Source organism: Fringilla coelebs, assembly GCF_963513975.1.
Source record: "Fringilla coelebs genome assembly, chromosome: 3".
NCBI classification, from domain to species: Eukaryota; Metazoa; Chordata; class Aves; order Passeriformes; family Fringillidae; genus Fringilla; species Fringilla coelebs.
In genome coordinates, this window is record NC_140030.1 from 57,625,945 (window position 1) to 57,649,754 (window position 23,810).

General features: G+C 40.9%; 1 protein-coding gene across 4 annotated transcripts in view; it reads right to left on the reverse strand.

Annotated features, from left to right (window-relative positions):
• The window catches only part of AHI1 (Abelson helper integration site 1), an 84,368-nt gene extending 74,637 nt beyond the window's left edge, over positions 1-9,731 (reverse strand). For 2 of the 4 annotated variants that reach the window (XM_084201892.1, XM_084201889.1), the window contains exons 1-3: positions 9,679-9,731; positions 5,610-5,681; positions 4,641-4,762 (exon numbers count right to left, since the gene is read on the reverse strand). In XM_084201892.1, coding sequence (XP_084058018.1) covers positions 4,641-4,762; positions 5,610-5,619 — 132 coding nt within the window. In that variant the 5' untranslated portion in view covers positions 5,620-5,681; positions 9,679-9,731. Of the gene's footprint in view, positions 1-4,640; positions 4,763-5,609; positions 5,682-7,268; positions 9,319-9,662 lie in introns of those variants that run through there. The other 2 variants (XM_084201891.1, XM_084201890.1) reach the window with 2 other exon arrangements.
• Between the last annotated feature and the right edge of the window lie 14,079 nt (positions 9,732-23,810).

Consider the following 23,810-nt stretch of genomic DNA (forward strand, 5'->3'; position numbering starts at 1 on the left):
AAAAGTTGGAGAAAATGTACATATCTGCATACAAAGTTTTATTTGCCAAGACCTTCTTCCTCAATAAACACCGACATTGTTCCCTTCTAGTCAGGGCACAACTCCCAGTCATAGAATCATGTTTGTCTCAAACATTTGTAAAAAGGGACAACATGTGTAGTAAGTATGAAAAAATTGTCCTTTCGTTTTCATTCTTAAATGCACTTAAAGAAACCACTAACATCATATTTATTTGTAAGTCAGTGATTCAAGAGGATGTGGAAAATTTCCTAGAAATAACTTGAAATACAGAACTGAGAAAGGAAAAGAAAAGAATTAAAGAGCAAGCTTTGTATAAACTAAGAAAAACCCAAGAATGGAATAATGCTCCTAATAGATTGTTCACTTCCTTATCCTTATTTCTGTGAATAACTCTAACTGTAAAGTATGGGAAATGAAGATTTAAACACACTGACAATTAAAACCCAACAGTGGCCAATAACTAAGCTCTTGCTGATTTTGTATTTGATAAAACATCAAGTAGTAGAATTACTACTACTACTAAGTGCAAGTAGTAGAATTATTTGAGAAATCCTAAACAAAAAGCTCTCATCTATGACCTGGTCAAGAGTTTCTAAAATAACTCTGATAATCAAGAATAATCTCCTTAAGGGAATCTACCTGATGCAAAAGCTGGCTTGAAATACTTATTAGAACTTGTTATTTATTATTGCCCACAAACAAAAAAAATCATAGATTCATAGAATCACTTAGGTTGGAAAAGACTTCTAAAATCATCAAGTCCAACCATTAACCCAGCACCACTAAACCATACAACTTGAGGCCATATCCCTATAATGAAAACAAACCACAGCAAATTTCAGGAACATTAATAGATACTGCAGGCAGCACAAAGCTGCCTCAGCAGTTCAAACATAAATTCCTCAGATAAACAGCCTGCACAATCTCAATTCAGGCCACCTTTCCCACATGCTGGAATTACATGACCTCATTAAACAGAGAGGAAAGATGCAAAGAAGTTACAAAACAATGAAGTAAAAGCCAAGAGGTTCATAAAAACCTTCAGATTAGGATTCTGGTGGAGGTGGGAATACTGGTATAGATTCTCTGAAACACAGGACTGAGAGATACCAACTAAGAGCAATCATCAATACATACACACTGAACTGACTTAGAGAAAGAAGTTAGGCTGGAAAAGCAGCTCAGGAAGACAGGCCTCTCTCTGGAGTAACTCCAGAGGGTTGCTGACCTGAACCTGGCTTTCTTAGCTTAAAATGTGGGAAAAATAAGAAGGCTTTGTTTCACAACAGCTCTGTGGCCACATTACACCAGGGTAGAGGAAGCACTCCCCCCTGAAAACAGCCTTGCTTGTCCTATGGCTTGAGAGGAGCAGGGGATGGATGCCAGCCAAGGGGCACACACACGGGCTGACACACAAGGCTCACACCACAATCAGTCAATCACAGGTCACATCACTGCCATTCGTGCCCCAGAGCTGTCAGCAGGGACAACGCCTTTTCAAAGGACTTACACCTTTTCCCAAGGACTTCTCAAACATGCATGAGTGGAAGCTGGCATCGTAGCGTGAGTTTGTCATGGGTGTTTCAAACTTGTGCAACCTGATGTACAGAGACACCTGAATTTCCGCCCATAATAACACAGGCACACCTTGAGAAATTGGGGATGGACACTCCCAGCCCACTGAAGCACTGATATGTACTAGTTGTAAAAGAGCATTAACCTACAGCTGAATTGTTACTGAATGTACTTGTGATGATGGCTTGTTGGGTGGGATGTTTAAGAGAATCTTAATGTACTAGGAAACAATTGTACTGCCATTGGTTGTGTAAGGCTATAAAATACAGACACTCAAAGCTAGAAGAACTTTAATTTACAGATAGAATTATGGTTTTGGAATTTTTCCACCAAATTGTAACAGAAAACATTGAGAAAATGTGTGGATCAATTATATAATCAACTATTATCAATTCTTTTATTTTATGCACAAAAAACAAAGGGGTAAAATCCAGTGGAAATCTCAACAATTATTCAGTGCCTTTCAGTCTACAAGCCTGATAAATCTGCTGCAGCCCTGCCTTGAACACAAAACCCAAGTTACCCCAATAATGTAATCTGATCAGATTAAAGTCTAAGAAATAAATTTTTGCCTCCATACAGTGATCTAACATTTTCATCTGGTAGAAAGTTTTCAAACATCCTCCCTTCAACCACATAATTTAGATTGAACAAAATAAATTCCTTCATTTTCATGATGACTTTTATGATTAATGTACCTGGACAATGCTTGATCAGTGTCTTGCCTCATTGTAACAAGCTGTAACAGGAGCCACAATTGGTAAAAAATAAATATGGTGGCTGCCCTAGAAAGGACATTAGCAAATTCACTTTCTGACTGTGTCTCAATTGCTTGTTTTTTCCACAATGCCTTTAGGTTTCCCACCCACTGCCCCAGTTGCTATTTACTGAACAGCAAGGCAGAGCTTTCACTGGCCACAGCTGATGTGTATTTCTATCTCCATTACAAGCTCTTCATTCCAATCAGTTGGGGCTTCAAACTCACCCTGCCCTACAGACATCAACCTTTGCTCTTCCAAGCAGACTGCTTCCCTGCTGTCCAGGCAGGCTCTCCAGACAACAGGCACACAAAGCAGAGCAGGCAGGCACTCCCCTTATGCTCACCTCTGTCATTTAAAACCAGAGCAACCCCCTGCAGCTCCAGAACTCAGGTTTCAAAGAAACAGTGGACTATAAGGGAAAAAGTCTTATTAATCTTTAAAAACGGCTAGAGCAAAGACAAAGGAAGGAAACAGACTGGAACACTTCAAGTGGAAATAGGCTCTGAACCATGACCTGTTTTTGATCAAAGCTGGGAGACCATTTATGGCAAGTGCATGACATGAAGCCAACCATCACTGACAAATTTCACATTATTTCAAGATATGTAAAACTCTGTACTGTTAAGTCATATGAACTTGAGAAAACGGGAACAAAACCAGCCAACCCCCTCCATCTACCTACTCTTCCACTCCCACACACAGTTATTTTTTACAGAGAAATTACTGTTTATTTGCTGAAGCTTTTACAGAAATTTCTACTTGAATGCAACAAGCATGGAAAATACCAACCTGAGATCCTGCAACTTTGTCACACTTTAAGGAAATACTCCAAAGGGTCAGTAATATGTTTCAGTACAAGCTCTCCTCAAATCCTTAATTTTAAAATGGTTTGATTTGTAACATTTATAGCTTCAACAAAGCCAGAAATTTGAGCTCCCACACTGATCCTAAAAATGTTTCTTAATTTGCTTGCATACCAATAAGTTTTTATTTCCGGTCACTGTAACTTTAAGTGTTTCTACATAACTCCAAAACACTGGTGTTTCACATCAGAGACTTCTGGAATGGAAACCAATTCTAAAACCAAAGCAAGCTTAAAATATTTACAAGTAATATGTAGTTGCATATGAACATACAATTATGTGTTCAAAAATATTTATATATTACAGAATTAAAAAATCACATTTCATAAAAAAGTAAACTTAACTGAGAAAGAACTTAGTCTTTTATCTACATATATGCCAGTAAATAAGGAAAAAACCCCACCTTCTAACTCTGTACTATTTTTAGACATCAAGTTGATTCTTTGTATAGACTATTGACTAAACAGCATATACATCAAGCAACATAAATTTTTTAGAAGTCCATACAAAATCCAACTTCAAATTGTCAACCTAGGACCAAATATTTAGCAATACTAAGTTTAATCTATTCTGAATACACTTAATATATATAACTACATGTAACACTTATGATATTACATGAAATACCACCCATTTGTCTTAAATGAGTATTAATGAAGGAACGTTCATTTCCAGAATCTGATATGGACACAATTGTAAGAAAAAAGACTAAAAATATAAAACCTATCAGGAGGAAGATAAAAAACCACAACATTTGTCTTCTAAACAATTTACATTCTTTCCAAATTCCAAATCTTCCTAGTCATTAATCAGGTATATGTAGAAGTTCATATTGAACTTTTATTCTCCTCTTCAGGAAAAAGATCACAATATGAACCATAACTCAGAGGGATTTCTGAGGCTCCTTTAGTGAGAAATATCCCACAAACAAAAATGTCATCTAACTATAAAATCAGGGTGGTAGAATCCTTCCTAAGCTGCAAGTCACAAGCTAAGGTCAAAACCTTCAAAAAAAAGTTAACACATGAACAAGGAACCACTCAAGACACAAAGCTCAGCACATGCAGAAATTCACTGATTACTGAGATTTTAAAAAAAGTAGAAAATGGAATAATTATCTATTATCTCTAATATTATTGCATTTTCTCATCAGTTCTCAATTTACAGCTGTATTAGACAGATATGCCTGTATTACACAGATGTAGTACTCTTAAAATTAAATACTTTCACAGATGTAATTCTACTCGCCCTCCAACATCTAATTAACTCCCAGTAAAGTCAGTACTGAATCTGAAAAACACAGAAACACACTTTACACTTCATTTTTTTTTTAAACACTTACATCTCCTTTCTGCAAAATATTTTCCCGATCTTTTTTGGTTAAGGAAGGCAACCAAAGCCTGCATGTGCTGTAACTCACCACAATACTCTCTTGAGTGTCAAACTTCTTTTTCTTTGGTTTCTCTGTGCCTGCTAGGCCAGCATGGCGTCTGAAGATTTCCTCAAAGCGGACTTTGGTTTTTGCCTTGGCCTCACTTTCAACTGTAAAAAGAAATCGAGAGTGTGATTTGCTATCTCATTAATCACCATTGCTAAAATAGGTGAATAGTCATGCTCTAAAATTGCAAATGATGAGAATTATTTATCAGGGAAAGTTTACCAAGAAATTTACTTGGTTAAGAATTTCCACTGGCAACATAACCCATGCAAGGATAACTCAGCAGCTTTGCACAGACACACACACACACACACACACAGAGACACACCAGTCTTTCACTTGTTGCTCAAGTGAGCACCATCTACCCTGTCTCCTGAAGAAAGCACATTTTGAAGAGCACACACAGGATCAGCACAAAACTTGGGCTAGCCAAAGCAGAGGACAGATTACTGCCCTCCCTGTTTATGAGCAGAGGTGACACACAGCCTTCCAGGAGAAGCAGCAGCTCTGGGTTCTTACTGGGTCTGGAAACCAGAGCAGCACCATCCTGAGACAGACCTGTAAGAGCCAGGAGCTGCCACTCTTGCCTTTCTCTGAATTATGATACTGCCATCAGCAGCATTTCAATCCTTGAAGCAGTAGGTGTTCTAGCTCCCCTCAGGTAATGCTTAATCTGTTACTAAGAATTCAAAATGTAACCTGGAACACCACTGAAAAAGGCTGTTGAATCTTCAGCTACAGCATATTTACCACTGTCAATACAACTTTTGGTAAAAGCCACTGAATTTCAAATAAAAAATAACACCACTTTGAAAACCAGCTCTAATCATGAACTCTAAAAGGTGACAATGGAGCATTAAGGATTTCTATAGGACAGAAAGAACTTCTATCATTTGCACCTAGTTCTAACTATAAAATATACACAGGAAATCAAACACAAAGTATCCTTACCTGCTCGCATTTTCAGTCCTCAGTTAGAAGTGGCTCAACACAACAGCTGCTTCTTCCTCAGAATTCACCATTCTATTTAAAATATTTAACTGTCATTAGCATAAGTGGTCCATGGACTTCAAGTTCGTAATTAAATCTGTGCTAATTAGTATTAGGGATGACTACATTTTATTTAGAAATAAGTATTTCCCTCTTTGTCTAAATTATTAGAAATTTTCTGATATCAAATCCCAGCTCTGATACTTATTATTTGAGGGCAAGAATTACAGCATTATAGTAATTTAATTAGCTATTTGGCTATTTCTGGGTGGTAGCCAAATAATTCAGGACTGTAGTCCTCCAACCTTCTAAAAATCCAACAGTTTATTTAAATAACAATGACCCATGAAACCATTTATGTTGAAGCCATTCTAATCAGATTCCTCTCCTGACAGTATCACTGAGGAAGCTGGCTGATAGTTTTCAATACAAAGGTTAGTATCTGCCAGCAAATCTAACTTTATTACAAATCTTGAAATATTTATGTTTATATAAAGCATTTGTATTTTTATAAAGCAGACAAGCAACTACATGAAACTCATTTCTCTAAAGAAAAAAAAAAATTGTTAGGCCCTCCTGGTTGTGGAAAAAAGCCTGCAGATGGAATCCAAACAAAGCTTGAAGGCAAACAAAAATATCACACAGGTTTATCTTTCCATCAAGACAATTCAGACTGCTCTACAAAAACGTTGAATACACAGAGCTGTTTTGTCAACAGCAGAACTGATGAAGTGTAGGTTCCTAGGAAGGTGTGATGTTCCCCTCAGCCTTCCATGCAAGAACTCTGGAACCTGTGACCCCCCCAGCCCACCAGGTAACAGCTCCCAGTTCTCCCCAGGAAACACCTCCTGTTAGACATCAGTAACTCGGCATTCACTGCTCACCCAGACCGCACTGATCCTAACAAAATAAGGCACAGCATTAAGCACTGCCAGGATGTGTGGTTGCATTATTCTCACATCATTTTGGTCCAGGCCACCTAACACTCATCCAAACTATGCCTGAAATGACACTGCTGAGGCTGCAATATTTTCACTATCTAAAACATCTTCTGAATTCCTACAGCAAAGCTTTACTGTCACTTCTAAACCAGTAACTGTTAAAAAATAACACCTCTTACAATAAACTAAAAAAGAAAACACTGAAAAATAAACTGCTTTTCCAATTTATACTTGGTTAAACCTAATGGGCATTTTAAAAGTACTACAGTTACTAAGTGCTGCTTTCCAAGTAGTCAATTTACAATTGCCTAGAAAACACATAATTTAGAAGAGTAGAAAACTGAATAAACTCAAAAAATACAGCAGATACTATCACTTCAATCACTGACTGAGAACCCCAGAAACAGGGAAAAGTATCTTATAATTAGCTGAATGATTTCAACAAGCCCTCAAAAACTAATTAGAAACAAGAAATACTGAAAGGCTCTTAAAATTAAAGCAAAAAATATGAGAGACAATATAGCACAGAAAAGCAAAATTAAATAAGTGCATACCTATTCTAAGTACAGAAATAAGTCAAAGGTTAAATCAGTCCACCAAAAAACCCAACCAACCTATAGGTTGGTTAAGATATTAATTTTACAGATAGTTTTTCATTATAATGGCATAAACATCTTACCAAATGCTAGGGTCGCCTTGCATCTACAAGCACACTCTGTAAAATGAAGAATTAGTAAAATTCACCAGCGACTGCATCACTGTTTGTTTATTCAGTGTCTACCCTGTTGTGGCAATAAAACCAAGAGATAAAGTCCTCTAATGACAGTGCTATTGTTTAATAGGCATTTCCAATTTGGAGCTTCATGGTCTTTGACAGGCTGCATTAAAGCAACTATCAGGCTTGTGTAAATATAGATCATTAATCAACAAGGATAAGAACAAGGCTGTTTACTTAGTGTAATCTCACCTTAGAATAGGAGAGATTTAATTGTATATCAAAGTTCAGCAACCACCATGCCCCAGTCTGAGTAAGCTCAGTTACCATTAATTTTGTAAAAGGCATTCTTGTCTGATCAGATTGGATCTCTTCCATGCTAGTAAATATAAAACAATCCAACACCAACAAAAACACACATCTGGAAAGCGACATAGTCCAGCCACCAGGAATAAACAGCAAAAAAAAATTCATAAAGCCTAAACTTCCCATTACTATACTTTCCTGAAAATAACCTAGTTTGCTCTTCTCCAATATTCTACATGTATTTATAAAGTGACTCTACATTAAACTCTTCCTCTTTTCACAGTATTTTACAATACTCATTGAGTTGCTATATTCTGTATCTCAAATACAGGGATTTTATGCTAAACCTGACACAAGGGTCACTACAAACAAAACCTACTTTTACTGATCACTAATAAAAGATATAAATCAAACCCACACTACAATGAGCAGAACATACAGAACTTGCACTACGCAATGGGAAGGGAAAAATTTCCTACCCAATTATAACCATCTAGGAAACTGAGCTGACAAAATATAATTACACACTTAGGATTTTCCTGAACTATATTCCTCATTTTTCTTTCGTTGCAATAAGCGAGCATAAACTTCAATGGCTGAAAACAAGTGGAACATCAGGCCTTGTTTATTTCTCATCCTTTAGATCATAGAGGGAAAACTTGGGTTTTACTAGTAAGCTTCCAATTTGGAGACATGTAGGGATCATTACTCTGAGATGTGAAAGAGCTTCAGCTCAGAATTATGCAGCAAAATTACATGGAGATGAATCTGCTCCTCCTCACTATTGACAAATCTGACATCAAAAAACAATCTAGTTTTATTAATAAAAACTCAGTATTTAAGTCCCGAAAACTGACAGATGAGGTAAACACCTATGTAAAAACTACTACAACTGCAGCAGTTTTCTACCAGTTTAGATGTGCCTGTAAAAACTTTACACTCATAAAAGTTTTAAAAAGTGTTTTAAGCTGGTGCTACCAGTAGTAAAGTAGTAATTTATCAGGAAGTTTTTGCTTCGTAGGAACTGTCAGATTGAGGTTTTTACTCCAGAAACTTGGCACCTTTAGTCAAGAGAAAATTGGGAATAGACTCTGATGGCAAAATTACTGACTTCAGCTCTATGTATGGAAAGACAGAAGACTTTTATTGTTTATTAAGCTTTAAGTTTCTGCTTTATCTTAGATGCTAATTATGAAGAAGTGTTCTCAGCAAGAGACCACCCTAAGTATTTTAATTTCCAATGGGACATTCGGCGGTGCCTGGAAGAACGGGGTAGATTTAAAAGATACAAAGGGACATTCCCACCACACGCCACAACTGGATCAACCGAGGGAATTATTTAGCGAGGATGTGATGTGCATCCAGGTGGGCATTCCGCGCGCATAGGGAGGCATCCCGGTTTGGAGCCCAGGGCGCCAGGCATGGAGAACACTGTGTGCACACTGCAATGCCCACGCGTGTCACCCCAGCGAACTGCACAGCTCGTGAAAAGCGGCGGAGGGGGGGCCGAAACAACACCGATCTGGGGATTAGGGCTTCCCGCGGCACTGCCCCGTGCGCCGGCACCGGACAGCGACAGCGTGCAGGTCGCCCGAGGCCGCCGCTCCCGCCTGCCCGGCACAGTCCCGGCGGGGCCACTCCGGCCACGATGCCCGCGTGCGCCACCCGCGTCCCGCCGGAGCGCGCCCAGCCCGCCCGCGCTCCCCGGCCCGCGCTGGCCGCCGCCCAGCCCCACCGCGCTCCCGCTCCGGAGCCCCGCGCCGCTCCCCAGCCCAGCGCCGCTCCCGCTCCCCGCCCCGCTCCCGGTCCCCGCCCGCGCGCGCCAACGGCCGCGGTCCCGGCGCGGCCCCCGAGCGGCTGCGGCCGTGCCTGGCCCCAGGCTGAGCCCCCCGCCCCGGGGCGGGAAGGGGAGCCGGGGGAGGGAACAGCGGCGGGGAGGCGTTACCCAGCCCTACCCGCCCCCGGGGCCGCGCACTGCGACGAGCGGCGGCACCCGCCCGGCAGGGCCCGGCCCGGCGCGCGGCCCCGCTCCCCGCCGAGGCCATCACTCACCCCGGCCATCACTCACCCCGGCCCCGTCCGCTCCCGTGGCGGCCGCGACGTGGCCCGGCTGCGGCCGCCCCGCCTCCCCCCCTTCCCTCCGCCAGTGGGCTCTTCCTTGGCCCCGCTCCCCCCTCCGCAGCGCCGCGCCGGTGGTTCCGCCCAAAACAATCCCGGCTCCCAAGGAGACGGCGGGCGCCCGGAAACGCGGGGAAGGGAAATAAACACAAAACAAACAAACAAACAGCGGTGAAAAGCGTTAGAAACGGCAGCCCTCCCACGGGTCCGCTGTAAAAGAAAAGTGTCGAAAGTACATATTAGCTCTCAGAGTTCAGACTAACAGAAGTTGCTTGCGGAAGAATTGAAGTCCCTGGGTAACGGCCCCTCTTGGGCTCGGGAGGGCAAGTGACAAGTGCTGGGAATGCACACAAGCTTTCTGCAAATAGCAGCGCAAATAGCGAGCTATGCAGGTACTGGAGAAACTTCTATTTGGTGCCTGATTTAGTAGTTGATTTAAGCAGTGTTTTGGGGGACTATTTTTCCCCCTCTTAGGGATAATTAACTAATAAACTTAAGCATATTTGTCATATTTGAAAACTTGTAAATTCATTTCTTCTGTGTAAATTTGATTAAAATTGTAAATGTCAAAGGTCTCATACTCTAGAAGGTTTGAGAAATCAGTGCAAGGTATTCGATGAACATGGTTAGTTTGTTTCAGAAGTAAAGTTGGGTAAAATTAGCCTTCAGTTGGCAGCAATTCGAAGAAACTAGAGGTGAGCCAATGCCTGTGATGCTGAGCTTGTGACACAGTTCCCAAGCATTGCATCCCTCAAATTCTGTCAATGAATTACGCTGGCTGCCAAAAGAATGTACCTTCTGAAACCTAGCTTCTGTGTTCCTCATGTGTTGTTAGTGACAGACACTACTATCTCTTTTTGTACTCACCTGTCCTCTGCTTTCTCAAATGCTTGCATGCACTCAGCTGATAGGTGGGGATATTTCTGGTTGCGTTAGGCAGGTGCTCTGGGTTGCCTTGGCATAACACAAACAAACCCAGCTGCTCGGCATTCGTGTGCTTCCCTTTATCCTTACTGTACCTCCATTCTTTCCTCTCTGTCCTTCGTAGTACCCCAAAGTCCATGAAATAATGGCCTTGAGCAACCTGGTCTCACTTTCAGGTTGGCCTTGCATTGAACAAGAGATTGGACCAGAAATCCTTCCTAACTAACTTCCTGGCAGCTGAGGGGCTCAGTTATGGTAAACTCAAAACTCAAACTCAAAACAGTCATTTTTAATCACTGACATGGAAAGCGGATTTGATATTGTCTAATTTGACCAGCAGTGATAGGCTTTAAAGCCTTCTAAATAAGCCTGGCATGAGACATCAGTAGGTTTTCTATTACTACCAAAAGCTTGTGCCAAGTTTCCAGGAACACTTGTTTCAAAAGGATGTCTTTAAGATTCCTGTGACCATTACACTTTTGACAAATATGAGGGATTTGTGCCTTCTGAGACCTACAAGCAAGTAGTGGTCAGGGCCATTTTCTGTGTCAGGCGAGAATGAATCTGACCTCTTTAGCTGACTTGTTTATTTGGGTTTTGGGGGGTAGAGACAGGTGACAATACCGCAGTTCTTACTCATAAATAATAGATAAAGCAAATCTATGTTAAATTTGTTCCTTTCATCCTGGATAAGTTAAAATTGACTGTTCTGGAGTTAAGAATGTTCCAGATAGAAAGCTGCTGTAAGATAAGGATTGACATGCTGATCTAAAGAAGACTTTTTCACCTCATGTTACTACTTATGAGGTCTCCTGTGTCTTACAGTTCTTCTGATGTACTTTGCATAGTGCAAAACATGACCTGCTGATATTAAGCAGTTCCTAAGGCTGCTAATCACATTTCCATTACAGTAAAGATGTTGCAATGTGTATTCCTGTATCAGGGTCACAAATATTTTTTTCCCATTTCCTGACAGTGAAATTTAAAAAAAAATAAATTGGGACTTTGCTCATTATTGCAAAAGCAGTGCAAGTCAGGAGCAGCACCTAAAGAATGCAGGGGAATCTGTACAGCCCCCAAAATAACAAGATGAGTTTTGTCTGTACTTTGATGGCCTGTGGGACAAACCAAAGAAAAGAAAGCATACTCCAAGTACAACACATCCTGTTCATAAGCAGAGACAAGTGTGCAATTCCTATGCTGCTGCAAGGAGAAAATCAAGGCTTTTGAAAAAAAATGGAACAAGTATATATGGAGTTTTTCCATGGCTTCAAAAGCATGTGCTCCCTTTGTTCACCTGATAGTTCAGTTGCAGGGGCTTGTACAGAGAAAGCTTTCCATTATCTGACATTTGGGATGTGTAGGAAGTAGAAAGGGACACGAATGAAGGTGGCACATTGTGGGTGGCAGGTGAACAGTTTGTAGATTCCAGATGCATTCTGAAAATCTTGCAGGAATTCCGGGATGATGAAGAATGGATCAAGGTTCTTGTCAGAGCCTAGCTTTCAACAGAAGGTAAAATCTGTCACATGCAGGGACAGCCTCGAGGTGTCACTCGAGTGCACAAAATAGAAACAAAATCCGGGGTTGGGTAACTTAGAGAGGGCTAAAGGTGCAGTGATATTTTGGCAGAAGTTAATTGTTTAACTGATCAGGAGGTTATTTTCTCTTGATAGCAAAATACAATCATGTTTCTGGTATTTGATATTCTGAGCAAACCATCGGATTGTTTGACATAAGCTGAAGCTTGAGTTGGGGCAACTGAGAGAAGAATTTTACATATATTGTATTCATAAGAAAAAGAAGGGTCAAAACGTTAAAGTCAATAATCAATTTCTTTGGTAGTTAGAGAACAATTGTGCAAGATGTTCTGCATCCTGAGATGATTGCATCTTGCATGCTAAATTTCTAGTGCTTTGAATGCCAGTCATAAGGACTAACTATGCTGGAAAGCTGGTGGGCCCCAAAAATGTGGATGTTGGCAGTAGAAATGCCTGTAGGTGTTAATTTGGCAATCTAAATTTCTGTGGCCGTTTCTCAGAGATCTGAAAGTCTTTGAACTGAAAAGATTTCACTGTTAGTTCTGCCCTCGACTTGTCTTCTACTCCTGAAGTGGGTACCCTTAGTTCACTGGGGGTAAGTAAGCAGTCCTTTCTCAGAAGAGAGTTTAAGAATGTTCTTTATTCTCATTGACTTTGTTGAGCCACATTTACCTTCTCAAAGTTCTCTCCAGAGTAGGTGCAAGACCATTTATGACCACAGGTTTTATTTTTCTTGTGTATTACCATCTTCTTGTGGGTAGCAGTTCTCCCAAAGCTAAAATTCTGTAATACAGAAAAGTTTTTTCACAGTCTACTACAGTTTTTACTTATAGGCCAAAAGCAAAAAAAACTTTCATTAAAATTCAGCAAAACATTTAAAGAAACCTAGTTTCTTCTTTCTTTTTGAAGGTGTTTTCAGTTTAGGACTTTAAAATGTTTTAAGGAAATCAAGTCTTATTCATCATATTAATGCAGAGACTTGAAGCAAGGCTGGAATTAACAAGTTGTACAATCCTAGGGATCTGGTATTAACAGGGAATTTAAGACTCCTAAATTTTAAATCAATAATTTTATTTTTCATTTTGAATTGACTGAAGTTACTAGGAGAGTCACATGAAGAGTCCCTTGTATTTCAATATGTTTAACATCCTAAAATGTCTATTTACTTTTCAACCCGAGGAAAAGAAGGTAAACACATTTTAGTTCACTGCCAGAAAACTAGGTTTCAGGAGCCACGGGTTCAAACTGTGTGTCCAGACAATGATGTCATGAACCCTCTGGGGACAAATTTTATTGTGTTTTCAGTATTAGTGTTTCTTGAGCAACATCTCCTGAGGTATAGCTAAATCTCTACTGATGTTTTCTTGTCCTCAGAACAAGAATGCCAAGGCTTTTTGAAAGTAGCTTATCTTTTGGAAAACCCTTGTGTTCTCAGGAAACTTCAGGTACTTTGCCACAGGATGGCAGTGCAACAGCACGTGTCATTAAATCTAATTTTTGTGAAGTGCTCTGGAAGCTTTGGATATTGGCGCTAGAATTTGTCTGTAACTAAGTGCAGCATTGTTACTTTTTAACTTTTCAAAAGGCTGTTCTTCTCCTTCTACTGTTCGTGCATCTTTGCATATGTTTTTATTAAATTATTTTCCTTTTGTGCTGCTTAATAGCTGAACAATAAGCTTTAATAGAGAGCAACAGATCTTCTGAATATTTCTATTGTATCCTGCGGTTAACAGAACTTCATTTGTAGACTAAGTCCCACAATCTTTTTTTCAGAAAAGTATTTGTTCTTTCAAATGTACTTGTTTTGTTTCAGAGTGTAGTTGTTGATGTGGTTCATCAGGTATCGTTTCTTTCTTCTAAAGGCTTGGCTTTTTAATCAAGTCCATTTGGAGACTTTAGTTGGCAGTCCTTCTACTTTTTTTCAAAGTCTTCAAGCCGATCCTTTTAAACATTAGTGTTTCTCTCTCTGGGATATATTATTCTTCAGAATTTTATTAAGGTTCACTTCTTCCCCTGCTTCCACTGATGTGCTGAGTGAGAATCACTATTATCAGCAAACAAGTGGCCATTTTTTAACTTGGGAAATACTTTGATAGTTCTGCTTCAAATATGGTGTTCCCAAGTCTTGTTCACAGCGTAGCATTAAAAATCAGCCCAGTGGTGTCCTGGTGCCCAGCTCTCACTCCACCTGTGCTCAGGGTTGAGGATGCCCAGTTGCCTTTGACTGGCCTTTGCTGCAGCAGGAGGCAGTTCCTCATCCCTGCAGCTCCCAGCAGGGATGCTGCTGTCTGTCCTCATTCAGTCCCAACTCCCACCAGCACACTTGGCCTTGCTGAGCTATATGCAAGGGATGCCCTTCCCACCCCATTTGCCAGACCCACATTTTTAGTATTCCACCTGTAAAACAAAGCCAAGGATTCTTCTTTGTATGTGCATCCATAGAATATGAAAAAAAAAAGGAACAAAACCTGGTCCTGTCTCTGAGTTTACCATAAAACTTGCAGAGGTTACTGTACTTTCTTCCCCTTCTTGTGTCATTTAGCAATAAAACTGATGTTATGAAAATAAATATAAGAATAGTCACTCTAATATTAGTGTAAATCATCAGCATTATTAAGAAGTACTTCTCTCTAGCATAGACAGTAATTATTGGCTTTCCTCTCACCTTTTTCTTCTCTCTTAACTTGCAATTTTTCCTTTTTTTTTTTTTTTTTTTGTTCAGCTTGCCACATGGTGACAGCTACTTCCTATCTTCTGGTGATCACAGCCAAACAAAAATGCTGCAGGCTAGATCTCTTTTGAAATATATTAGGATGGGAAAATCAACACACAATTTTTTTGCATTTAAGCAGTGGGAAAGAGAGTCCTGCTATGTCATGCAGCTTGGTCACAAAATCAGCATGGAGGGGGAGCAGAGACAGAATCCCACATCTAAATAAACTGTATTTTAGGAAAAGTCAACCTTGCTTTCACAGAATGTTGCTTGTTCGGAAAACACCTTAGGTTTGAAAGAGTTCAAATCAATGTCAATCTGGGCTAACTCTCCTGCAGGGAAATGGAGAAAGACGCACCCACAGGTTAGTCAAGCCTCCCAGAGCCATGGAATCAGGCCTGGATGCTCCCCAGAGCAATGGAAAAGGACTGCCAGTGAAAGTGTCAGGAAAGTCTGGGCTAGTCCTCCAAGCAGTGCTGCAGTGACCAAAGGAAATGGAGTGGGACATGTTCCAGCAGCAACAAAAATCAACAGAAACACACCTGACCCCTACACTCCCAGTCAGTAACCAAAGCTAATTCCAGAATTTTTAGCTGTTGTTCTAGTTTCCTGTGTATCATTTAAAAACATACCACCTCCAAACAGAATATGTATTGACCTACATATGAAAAAAATGTATACCTGCCCAATAGAAATAGACCTCTACATCTGAACAAGGCTATCTAGATTTTCTAAGTCTTCCTGTTGAACACCTGATATAAAGTATATTATAAATCTGTATCGAGTATTTTGGTATTTTATTCTTGCTATAAAGAACTCTATGGAGATCAGGCTCTACAAAAACTCATTTTGGGTTTTTTTAAAAAGCTAATTTTTTAGCTACAGCTAAAAACCAGTAAAATAATTGCAGATTCTCTGCTTATTCCTTAATAATCTCCATCAAGGATTTATGGCTTCCATTAAGACCCGTTTATCAATTTCTTTTGTTTGAATAGCTCTTCTGTACCAGTCTTCCTTGACAGCACCTTTTCCTTGATTTCCTTCCAGGTCCTGAATATTGTTCCTGTCTCCAAGCTCCTGCTCTCCCCTTCAGTCTGCCCTTAGTCCTGTATCCCCACCAGGGCCATAGGAACAGGCTGCCTTTCCCAAGCATGTGGCCCTTAGTGTGGAGTTTCTCACAGTACCCTTGTACTCTAACCAAGGAATGCTGGAAATGGTGGTGGCTCTCCTCCACTTTTTCTTGTGTGATCATCTGAACAGGCTGGTACAGGGGACCATGCTTCAGCCTACAGCCACTTCTGCAGCCTGCTGTTACCATTTCCTGCTGTTACCAATGGGACAAGGTCAGAGAAAAACCCGACGTGTGAACTCAAAACCAGCACCCCTCGCTCAGGTTTAATACTCAGTGTGTCACTGCCTCATTCTCCTGTCGTACTACAGCCCCAAGGGCTTTTCTTGAGCTTCATGCTCAGTAAACGTGGATGTTTTCAGAACCTGTTGGGCACACCGTTTCCCAGAGCACACACAAGGCTTGCTGCCATCTGGCACTTGCTTTCTGTCCCCCATGCACCGTTGGCTTTGAAAGTTCTGCCAGAAGTGCTGTTCTTTAAAAAAACATTGGCAGCAATTCTCTGTAATAAATGGCCTGGCCCGAAAATTGTTCCTGTTTCTTTTGGTTCCTGTGAGACATTCTGCAGGTCCTGTGGGCACTGTCTAATGGAAATTTCTGGTGTTTGATAGTGTTTTTTGCTAGCAGGTGCTGGACTGTGCCTGCTGGGGATCTGCCCCCCTGGGTGATGCTGCTGCCTGCAGAGGCCTTGCACGGTCTGCCTGTACAGCACAGATGACAGCAGGACAGATGTGGAACCCACCAGCCTAGGCTGACTATGGGGTGCTTTTATCCCCAAACGTCTTTTTCTGTTTGTGCTGAATAAGAAGTTTTGCACCTTTAAGACTTGTTCCAGAGAGTGAAGGGGGAGAGGAGAAGCGCGCAGTTTGTTTTCAGACACTGCACTCACTCCGCCACATTCCTGCCCCTGGACTGTGATGTCTGCAGAGTGACAGACAGCGGGACAGAGCTCTCCTTTGCTTTTAGTTGCTTTAGCTGGCTGAGGCAAAGAAGTTCCCTGGACTGTGGGGTTTTTTTCCTTTTCCCTTTTCTCTGGACCTGGTTAAACCTGCTCTGCACTGACCACCCAGCAGAGCAGCGGCAGCGCGCACCTGAGGCCCGCCGGGCCGGGCCTGGCCCGCGGCATTTCCAGCGCCGGAGGGACTGATGAGAGACTGAGTGAGCTGAGCTGCACCCCGGGGAGGGGACTCTGAGGGTTTGTCATCTCTTTTGGAGCAGCGAGGGGTTTTATTGGCTAATATTGTTTAGGTTTTATTGTTAATAAACAGGTTTTTTCCACTTTTCTCCAAGGAGGTATTTTCTCCTGGACCGGTTGCAGGGACGGTCCGGTTGAATCTGCTTTCCTAGAGGAGCCCCTTTGGGGGTTCTCTCCCAAATTTGCCCTGAACCAGGACAATGCTGGACTGTGCCTGCTGGGGATCTGCCCCCCTGGGTGATGCTGTTGCCTGCAGAGGCCTTGCACAATCTGCCTGTAAGGCACAGATCACAGCAGGACAGACGTGGAGCCCACCAGCCCCATGTCACTGAAATGCTGCTGCTGATTCATGTAAACCAAAGGTTCTTGATTTTAAAGTTTTAAAAAGGCTACTCTTCTCAGACACTTTTGTCACCGTACCTCACCCTGCTCTTTGGTTAGACTTGGGGTGACTGTCAAAATAACAATTTTGATGTTATTGAGCGTTGCATTTGGAAATTGGGTTTCTTGCCCAGAAATCTGTGTGACTCATTAACAGCCCATCCTCTTGCTATAGGATGTTCTCAGGAGCTAAAGACTGTCAGGCATTCACTTCGTAATATTCTCTGAATCTTCTCTGACTTGATTTTACAGTTATTTGAATCTTTTCTCTGTGTTGTTCTGTGACTTAGGGTATTTTTTTGGCTTTTGTTAGAATACAGTGTGGATATCTTGCATTATTTTCTCCAGCTAAGAAAACAGTTGCAGCTTTATCTGTTCTCTAGCAGCCTGGGAACTCTTGATTTACTATCAGTCATCTCTCCTAATTCAGACACCTTTTCAGGTGATACTTCTGGCAACGTTTTGTGCATTTTCCAGTCTTTGATGTGCCTAAATAATGAATATTTTTTCATATTTACAGTTGAATACTGGGACTGTGTCATTACTACTAGGACTGTGTCAATATATTGTCATAGAATGTAAGAACTTGGGCCCTACAGCACTTTATCATTGGATGGAACTCTGCATCCTTGGCACACAAGTACTATCCTTCTCATTTCATCTGTCTGGGTCTGCTTTGGTGATCTGTACGTCCTTATTCTGTCACATTTTCAAATGTAGTTCCACTGGATTTTTTTTATTTGCTTGTATCTTAACCCTGTAGACAACTGCAACACTTTAAAATTTTCTGATGCTAGAAAAGCATTTTTTTCCAAGAAGGTATCTTACACAAGATGTCAGAAGACTAATGGGTAGTTTGCAACTAGGGAAGGTCTTGCAGAGTTTGAAAAACAAGTTTGGAAAAAGTTATTAAGATTATTCCAGTTGCTCACAGCATCATCTGTTTCATTTTCTTACCCCACTTCCATCCACCTTCCAGCCCAATTTTTGTGATGATTCATATTTCTGCACTTTCTATGCCAAAAATAGAACAAGGTATGCTAGAGTCTTTGGGACACACGGCCGATGTAAATGGCATATCTTTCAGAAATTTACTTTGAATTAAAATATAGTAGGAGCAAATGATAAAACTGATCAGCAATTTTTCCATGATTTCTAATGCAAAATTTCCTGATCTCAACTTGGGAGTTTACATGAGAGTCAGAAAAAAAGGAACCAATCAATTTTTCCGATGTTGTCTTCAGCAAATTGAGGCTGTGGTATATAATGACAAGGCCTTTTGGCATAGGCACAAAAATAATGAAAGAATAGAGGAGTTTTATACAAAATCTATTAAACTGGCACTGCCATTAACACTTTTATTAACTGTTTGTAAACAAATATGTTATAGTAGGTTATATTCACACGCATAAACACACTCACACATATGCATGCTCACACACACATGCAATTTGTCAAAATATTAAACTAAACCCACATGTAATATTCTCACCTTGCTGACATACTGTTGAAAATGTCTGTGACTCAAGTGTCTTGAGCTGATCCCATTCCAAACAGCCCCAAATGGAACATTAACATCATTTTCTGCCTTACCCTTTTAACACTTACTTTCAATAAGATTAAACTGGTTGGAACATCCATCCTTTATGCAAGTTAATGACCCAAGAATGAGCATGGAAATAAACCTATATGTAAGTGACAAGCAGAAAATACACTTGGCAATTTCAATACACACTTTATGTGGAAAATGGAGGTGGCTTGTCCCTCTTGTCTGAAACTGTCAGACAAGTAAAGAACTATAAACATGCATCTTGTTTCAGTGATGTTTCTAGGCAGTTGATTTCATCACTGACTGGAGCCACCAGTTAGCAAAACACTGCAGCACTGATCATTGGATAAAACTGCCTAAGTGTGTGGAAAAAGACCAGAACAGCACTTTACAAGTAGCAGCCATTTGCAGGGGTCTTTGGAAGCACTTGAACAACTGTTGGGTAAAATGCAAAATTTCTCCACGCAGTCTGTCCTCTGCTTTTCTCATCAGAAGTGGAATAATTGTTATGCTTCTTTTCTTTATTCTCTCATTCAAATTTGGCTGCTAAATGGCCCTTACCCACATCCAAGGCCTCCCCAGTGACTCTGAATATTTTGAACAGAGGATTAAAAAGGATTAAGTTGCACCATTAGGTGTCAGAGGAAGGACTGATAAGAGTTCAACAACCCTCCCCCTGCCTGGGCTCCAGAGCACAGCTCACAGCTGAGTCCTGTGACTTGGACCAGCAGTGACAGGAACTGCTGAACACAAGAGCTGAAAGAGCTGCAGCAATGACCTGGCGTGCACCAGTCTTTGAGGAGCCTGAATACAAAAAGATTCTCGCTTTCTTACAGACTCTTCCAAGAAGAACAGAATAAAAGGAAACTCAGACATATGGGTTGCATTTCAGGCCCTATTAGGTGCTGCTTCTCTGTCTGTGTTTTGCAGCCCCACGTGTAAAGAGTGGGTAGCACTCTTTAGGCAGGGTGGTGACGGCAGTACAGCAGGAGAGTAACAAAATCAAGGAAGGCCAAGTTTGGGTGCAGGACATGTGCTCCCTCTGACAAAAATGTGGTGCAGGCTACAGCAGATCACCACAGTAGTTTTGCTGAACCACTTCCCAAAGCAGTGCTGGTGCTGCATGTTACAGGCTGGGATGCTCAAGCAGGACTCAAAGCTGTACAATCCCTCTGCTGTCCGTAGTTCTTTAGCTTAGCTGTGCTTTCTCTGATATTCTCTATGTAGGAAATGAAGAATGCTTTTACCCTCTTGTCTAGCAGCAACATGATGCAGTTGTCCCTCATGTACAAAGACTTGTAGCACACTGTGTGCTAAGTGCTGGCTGTCAGATTCCCTTTGGCTTTAATGCTCTCCTCACCCTGGTTAAAGGCGATTGCACAATCCCTGTATTTCTAGGTACTTCTTCAGCAATCCAGAAACCTCACTAATTAATTATTTAGATCTTTGTGCTATAAAGGCGACACTTAGTTTGCTCACTTCTAACTGCTCATTTGTCTGACTTTATTCTGCTGGCTTTTTACATTTGGCAGCAGCCAGAATAAATGTTCATTTTAGAGCCAGAAGCTTTCACTACTGGAAAAGCATCCTCTCTCTCTGTATCTCCTTATTGTCATTTTCCTTACCTTGGATCCATTAACATCTGTGGCCAGAAATCACAGAGATGAATTTATCTACCAGATCTGCTCTCTGTGTTCTTTCATATGCAGAGCAAGGGCAGAATTTATTTTTAACTTGGCTACCTTTCCTCCTCCCAAACTCCTCCCTACCTTACGGTCAGCAGCATCTGCTGTTAGAAGCCATCCACATTATCCATCTGGAGTTGTTGCCCAAAGTTCCCTCTGGCTCTGTGCATCAGGGCTATGTAAGTCTCACTTTTGTTACTTTTTCTGTTGGTGTTTGAGAAGAAAGTAAAAATACCTTCCTTATTTCCCAGCTGCTCATGGCTCTGTGTCATGGCATTCCTCTTTGGAGCAATAGCAATAGCATGAACTCCTTTACTTCATGCTCATCCCCGTCTTGCGGATGTGCAATACCTTAGAGATACCTTTTGAAATTTTGCCTTCCTTTGAAGACATTTACAGATAACCAAATCTTTCCTTTGATTCTTTCCTCTTAGCAAGTAAGTGATATCAGTGATATCAGATCAGTGTCTGTTTTGTGATGTTTCCTGATTCTGAAATTTAGAGAATTTATTAAAAAAAAATGTGTTCTGTGTTCTGACATTGTTTGCAATTACTTTTGTGGGTGTATTTTTCTGAACTTACAGTAAACCCAATTTCAAGGGTCAACTTCTATTTAAAAAGCCTCCTACTGTTGTTTATATTTTAACCACTGTGCTAACCAATGTACCCTGACTCTGAAATAAGATCTGATAAACTTCCACCTATGGGTGATCCTCACAGTGATCAAATAAATGAGAACAAACACCACAAGATTAGAACTGGAGAGAGATTTAGATACTGTGTGCATCAGTGAGGGGAAAGAGGAAAGAAGGAAAGGCACAAAAGGATAAATCAACAGTTTACAAGGATCATGTCAAACATAATGCCTTGACAAGTCACATCCTTGTCACAAGACAATAGTGAGGAGTGCCAGTGTGACAGATGAAAGACACCTCTGTTTTGTCATTTTCTTGTGGAAAGCTTACAGAATGACTGGGTTTTGCACTGGGAACAGTTGCTAACAATATTCTCAAATCCAGTTTTCCAAGATCAGATCCATTTAGATAGAGATTAATAAGATGCCTTCAAATCTGCATTGTCATCTTTGAATGAAATGGCAATATGAGTGTTCTTTGCTTTCTTCAGAGCATTCACACCAATGTAGGTGCATTTTAATCAGATTTGAGCCAGTGATATTGAGAGAAGAAGCAGAGCCAAGCTTTAACTGGTAATAACTATAAGGAAGGAGTATAGATTTTGAAGGAGTATATATGGACCTTGAACATGAGGAAAGCTTGCAAGAGTCTGCTGACCTGATGCATGGAAATTTTCCCAAACTATCCTGGACGTATGTTAACAAACCTTTGGCTACCACAATTAGCTTCTTTGGCTTTGAAAACCAATAGGAAAAGCTGATCTGATTAAAATCTCTATCACGTAGTGTTTATTGATGAGTTTTACAAACTCAGTTAAGACTCACAGCCTTTCAAACCTCTCCATGCAGCACAAACAGCTGCACTCACCCACTTGTGCTTTTTTTTTTGTTAGACTTTTACCACCAGATGTGCACGATAACACAGTGACCCAATCACTACCTCAGTGGAAGTGGGAGATACAGAAAACTGGGGAAGGTGCTAAAGATGCTGCTGGAGAGGGCAGGGCTGAGCAGAAAACCAGTTTTGCATTGGAGTAAGGAAAAGACCCACAGTGTGATATATCTGATGGAAAGGAGGCACAGGGGTAGGTGAGCAGATGCTGTTTGTAGCCAGGGAGTAAGGGGGTATAGAGCAGGAGAGATGAAAACTTGGATCTAGAGCTAGAATTAAAAATGAGGTTAAGATTGTGGAGCTAAACAAACCAGGCTTGAATAGCTCTCAAAAACCTGCTTGCTAGTGAAGCCTACTTGGTGCTCTGCTCCTTTGTTTTACCATTCTTTCCCAATGAGTAACTGGTCCTAAAACCTGATAAGCCTGATCCTACATGTAATTGCATTATATCCCACCCATTCTTGTTTCCCTGAGCTGAGTCCAGCTCCCATCAGCTCCTCTCCTTGGCCCATCTGCTTTGTTTCGCTGGACGGACATCAGTGGTATCCCAAGCCTCTGCAGATATCCCGTGCTTTGCTCTTGTTCACAAGTTGCATTAAAACAGATTCAAGCACAGAAAACAGCTAAATAGCATGGTATTATACTACCTGACAGGAGAAAAGCAGCATAGGACCACAAACAGGATCAGCTTTAAATTTTCCCATAACCAGTAAAATATAAGCTAATGGGGTTCTCATGCTCATGCCTCTCTCACATATTTCCTCCTGCACTCCTAGCTTTATCCCAAACCCTCAATGCAGTGTAACTTCTACTTAAAGCAGGCAGGATGATGTAGAAGTGGACAGCCTCATTAGTTTTTAGAAGGAACTCATGATTCTGTAAACTTTTGGCCTGCAATTGCAGAAGTGTGCATTCAAGTCTGTTCTCCCCATCCAATATTCATACTGCTCGTGAGTCACTAGCACATTGGATTCAGTAGCAACACCAGAGAGTTGACATGCAAGAGAAGCCATGAAATGGTGCTGCAGTGCAACTTTTCCAAGGTAAAGGCTGCTTGGGAAATACAGAGTGAACTGATGATGAAATCAGGATAACACACGGATGAGCAAAGTCTGACACCCTCGCTGGATGAGTTTGTGCATGCAGTGTGAGGTTACATGTCTGGTAAGGAAGAACACTAAATTGCTATCTATGATTCTTAAACCTAATGTTTAAGGCTTAGAGTATCCCCTTAAATCTAAAGTTTCAATTAAATTAAAATTAAGTCCTACTCCCAATTAGAAGAAAAAAAAAGAAAACTAATTCAAGGAGACAGCAGAAAAGGAATTCCTTAATAAAGAAGTAAAATGAAATTATTTTACAGAATTAATATCTGAATCTTTTAATCTTATGCTCACCATGAGATTAAACAGAAGTTGCTCCTTAGAAATCAATAAATA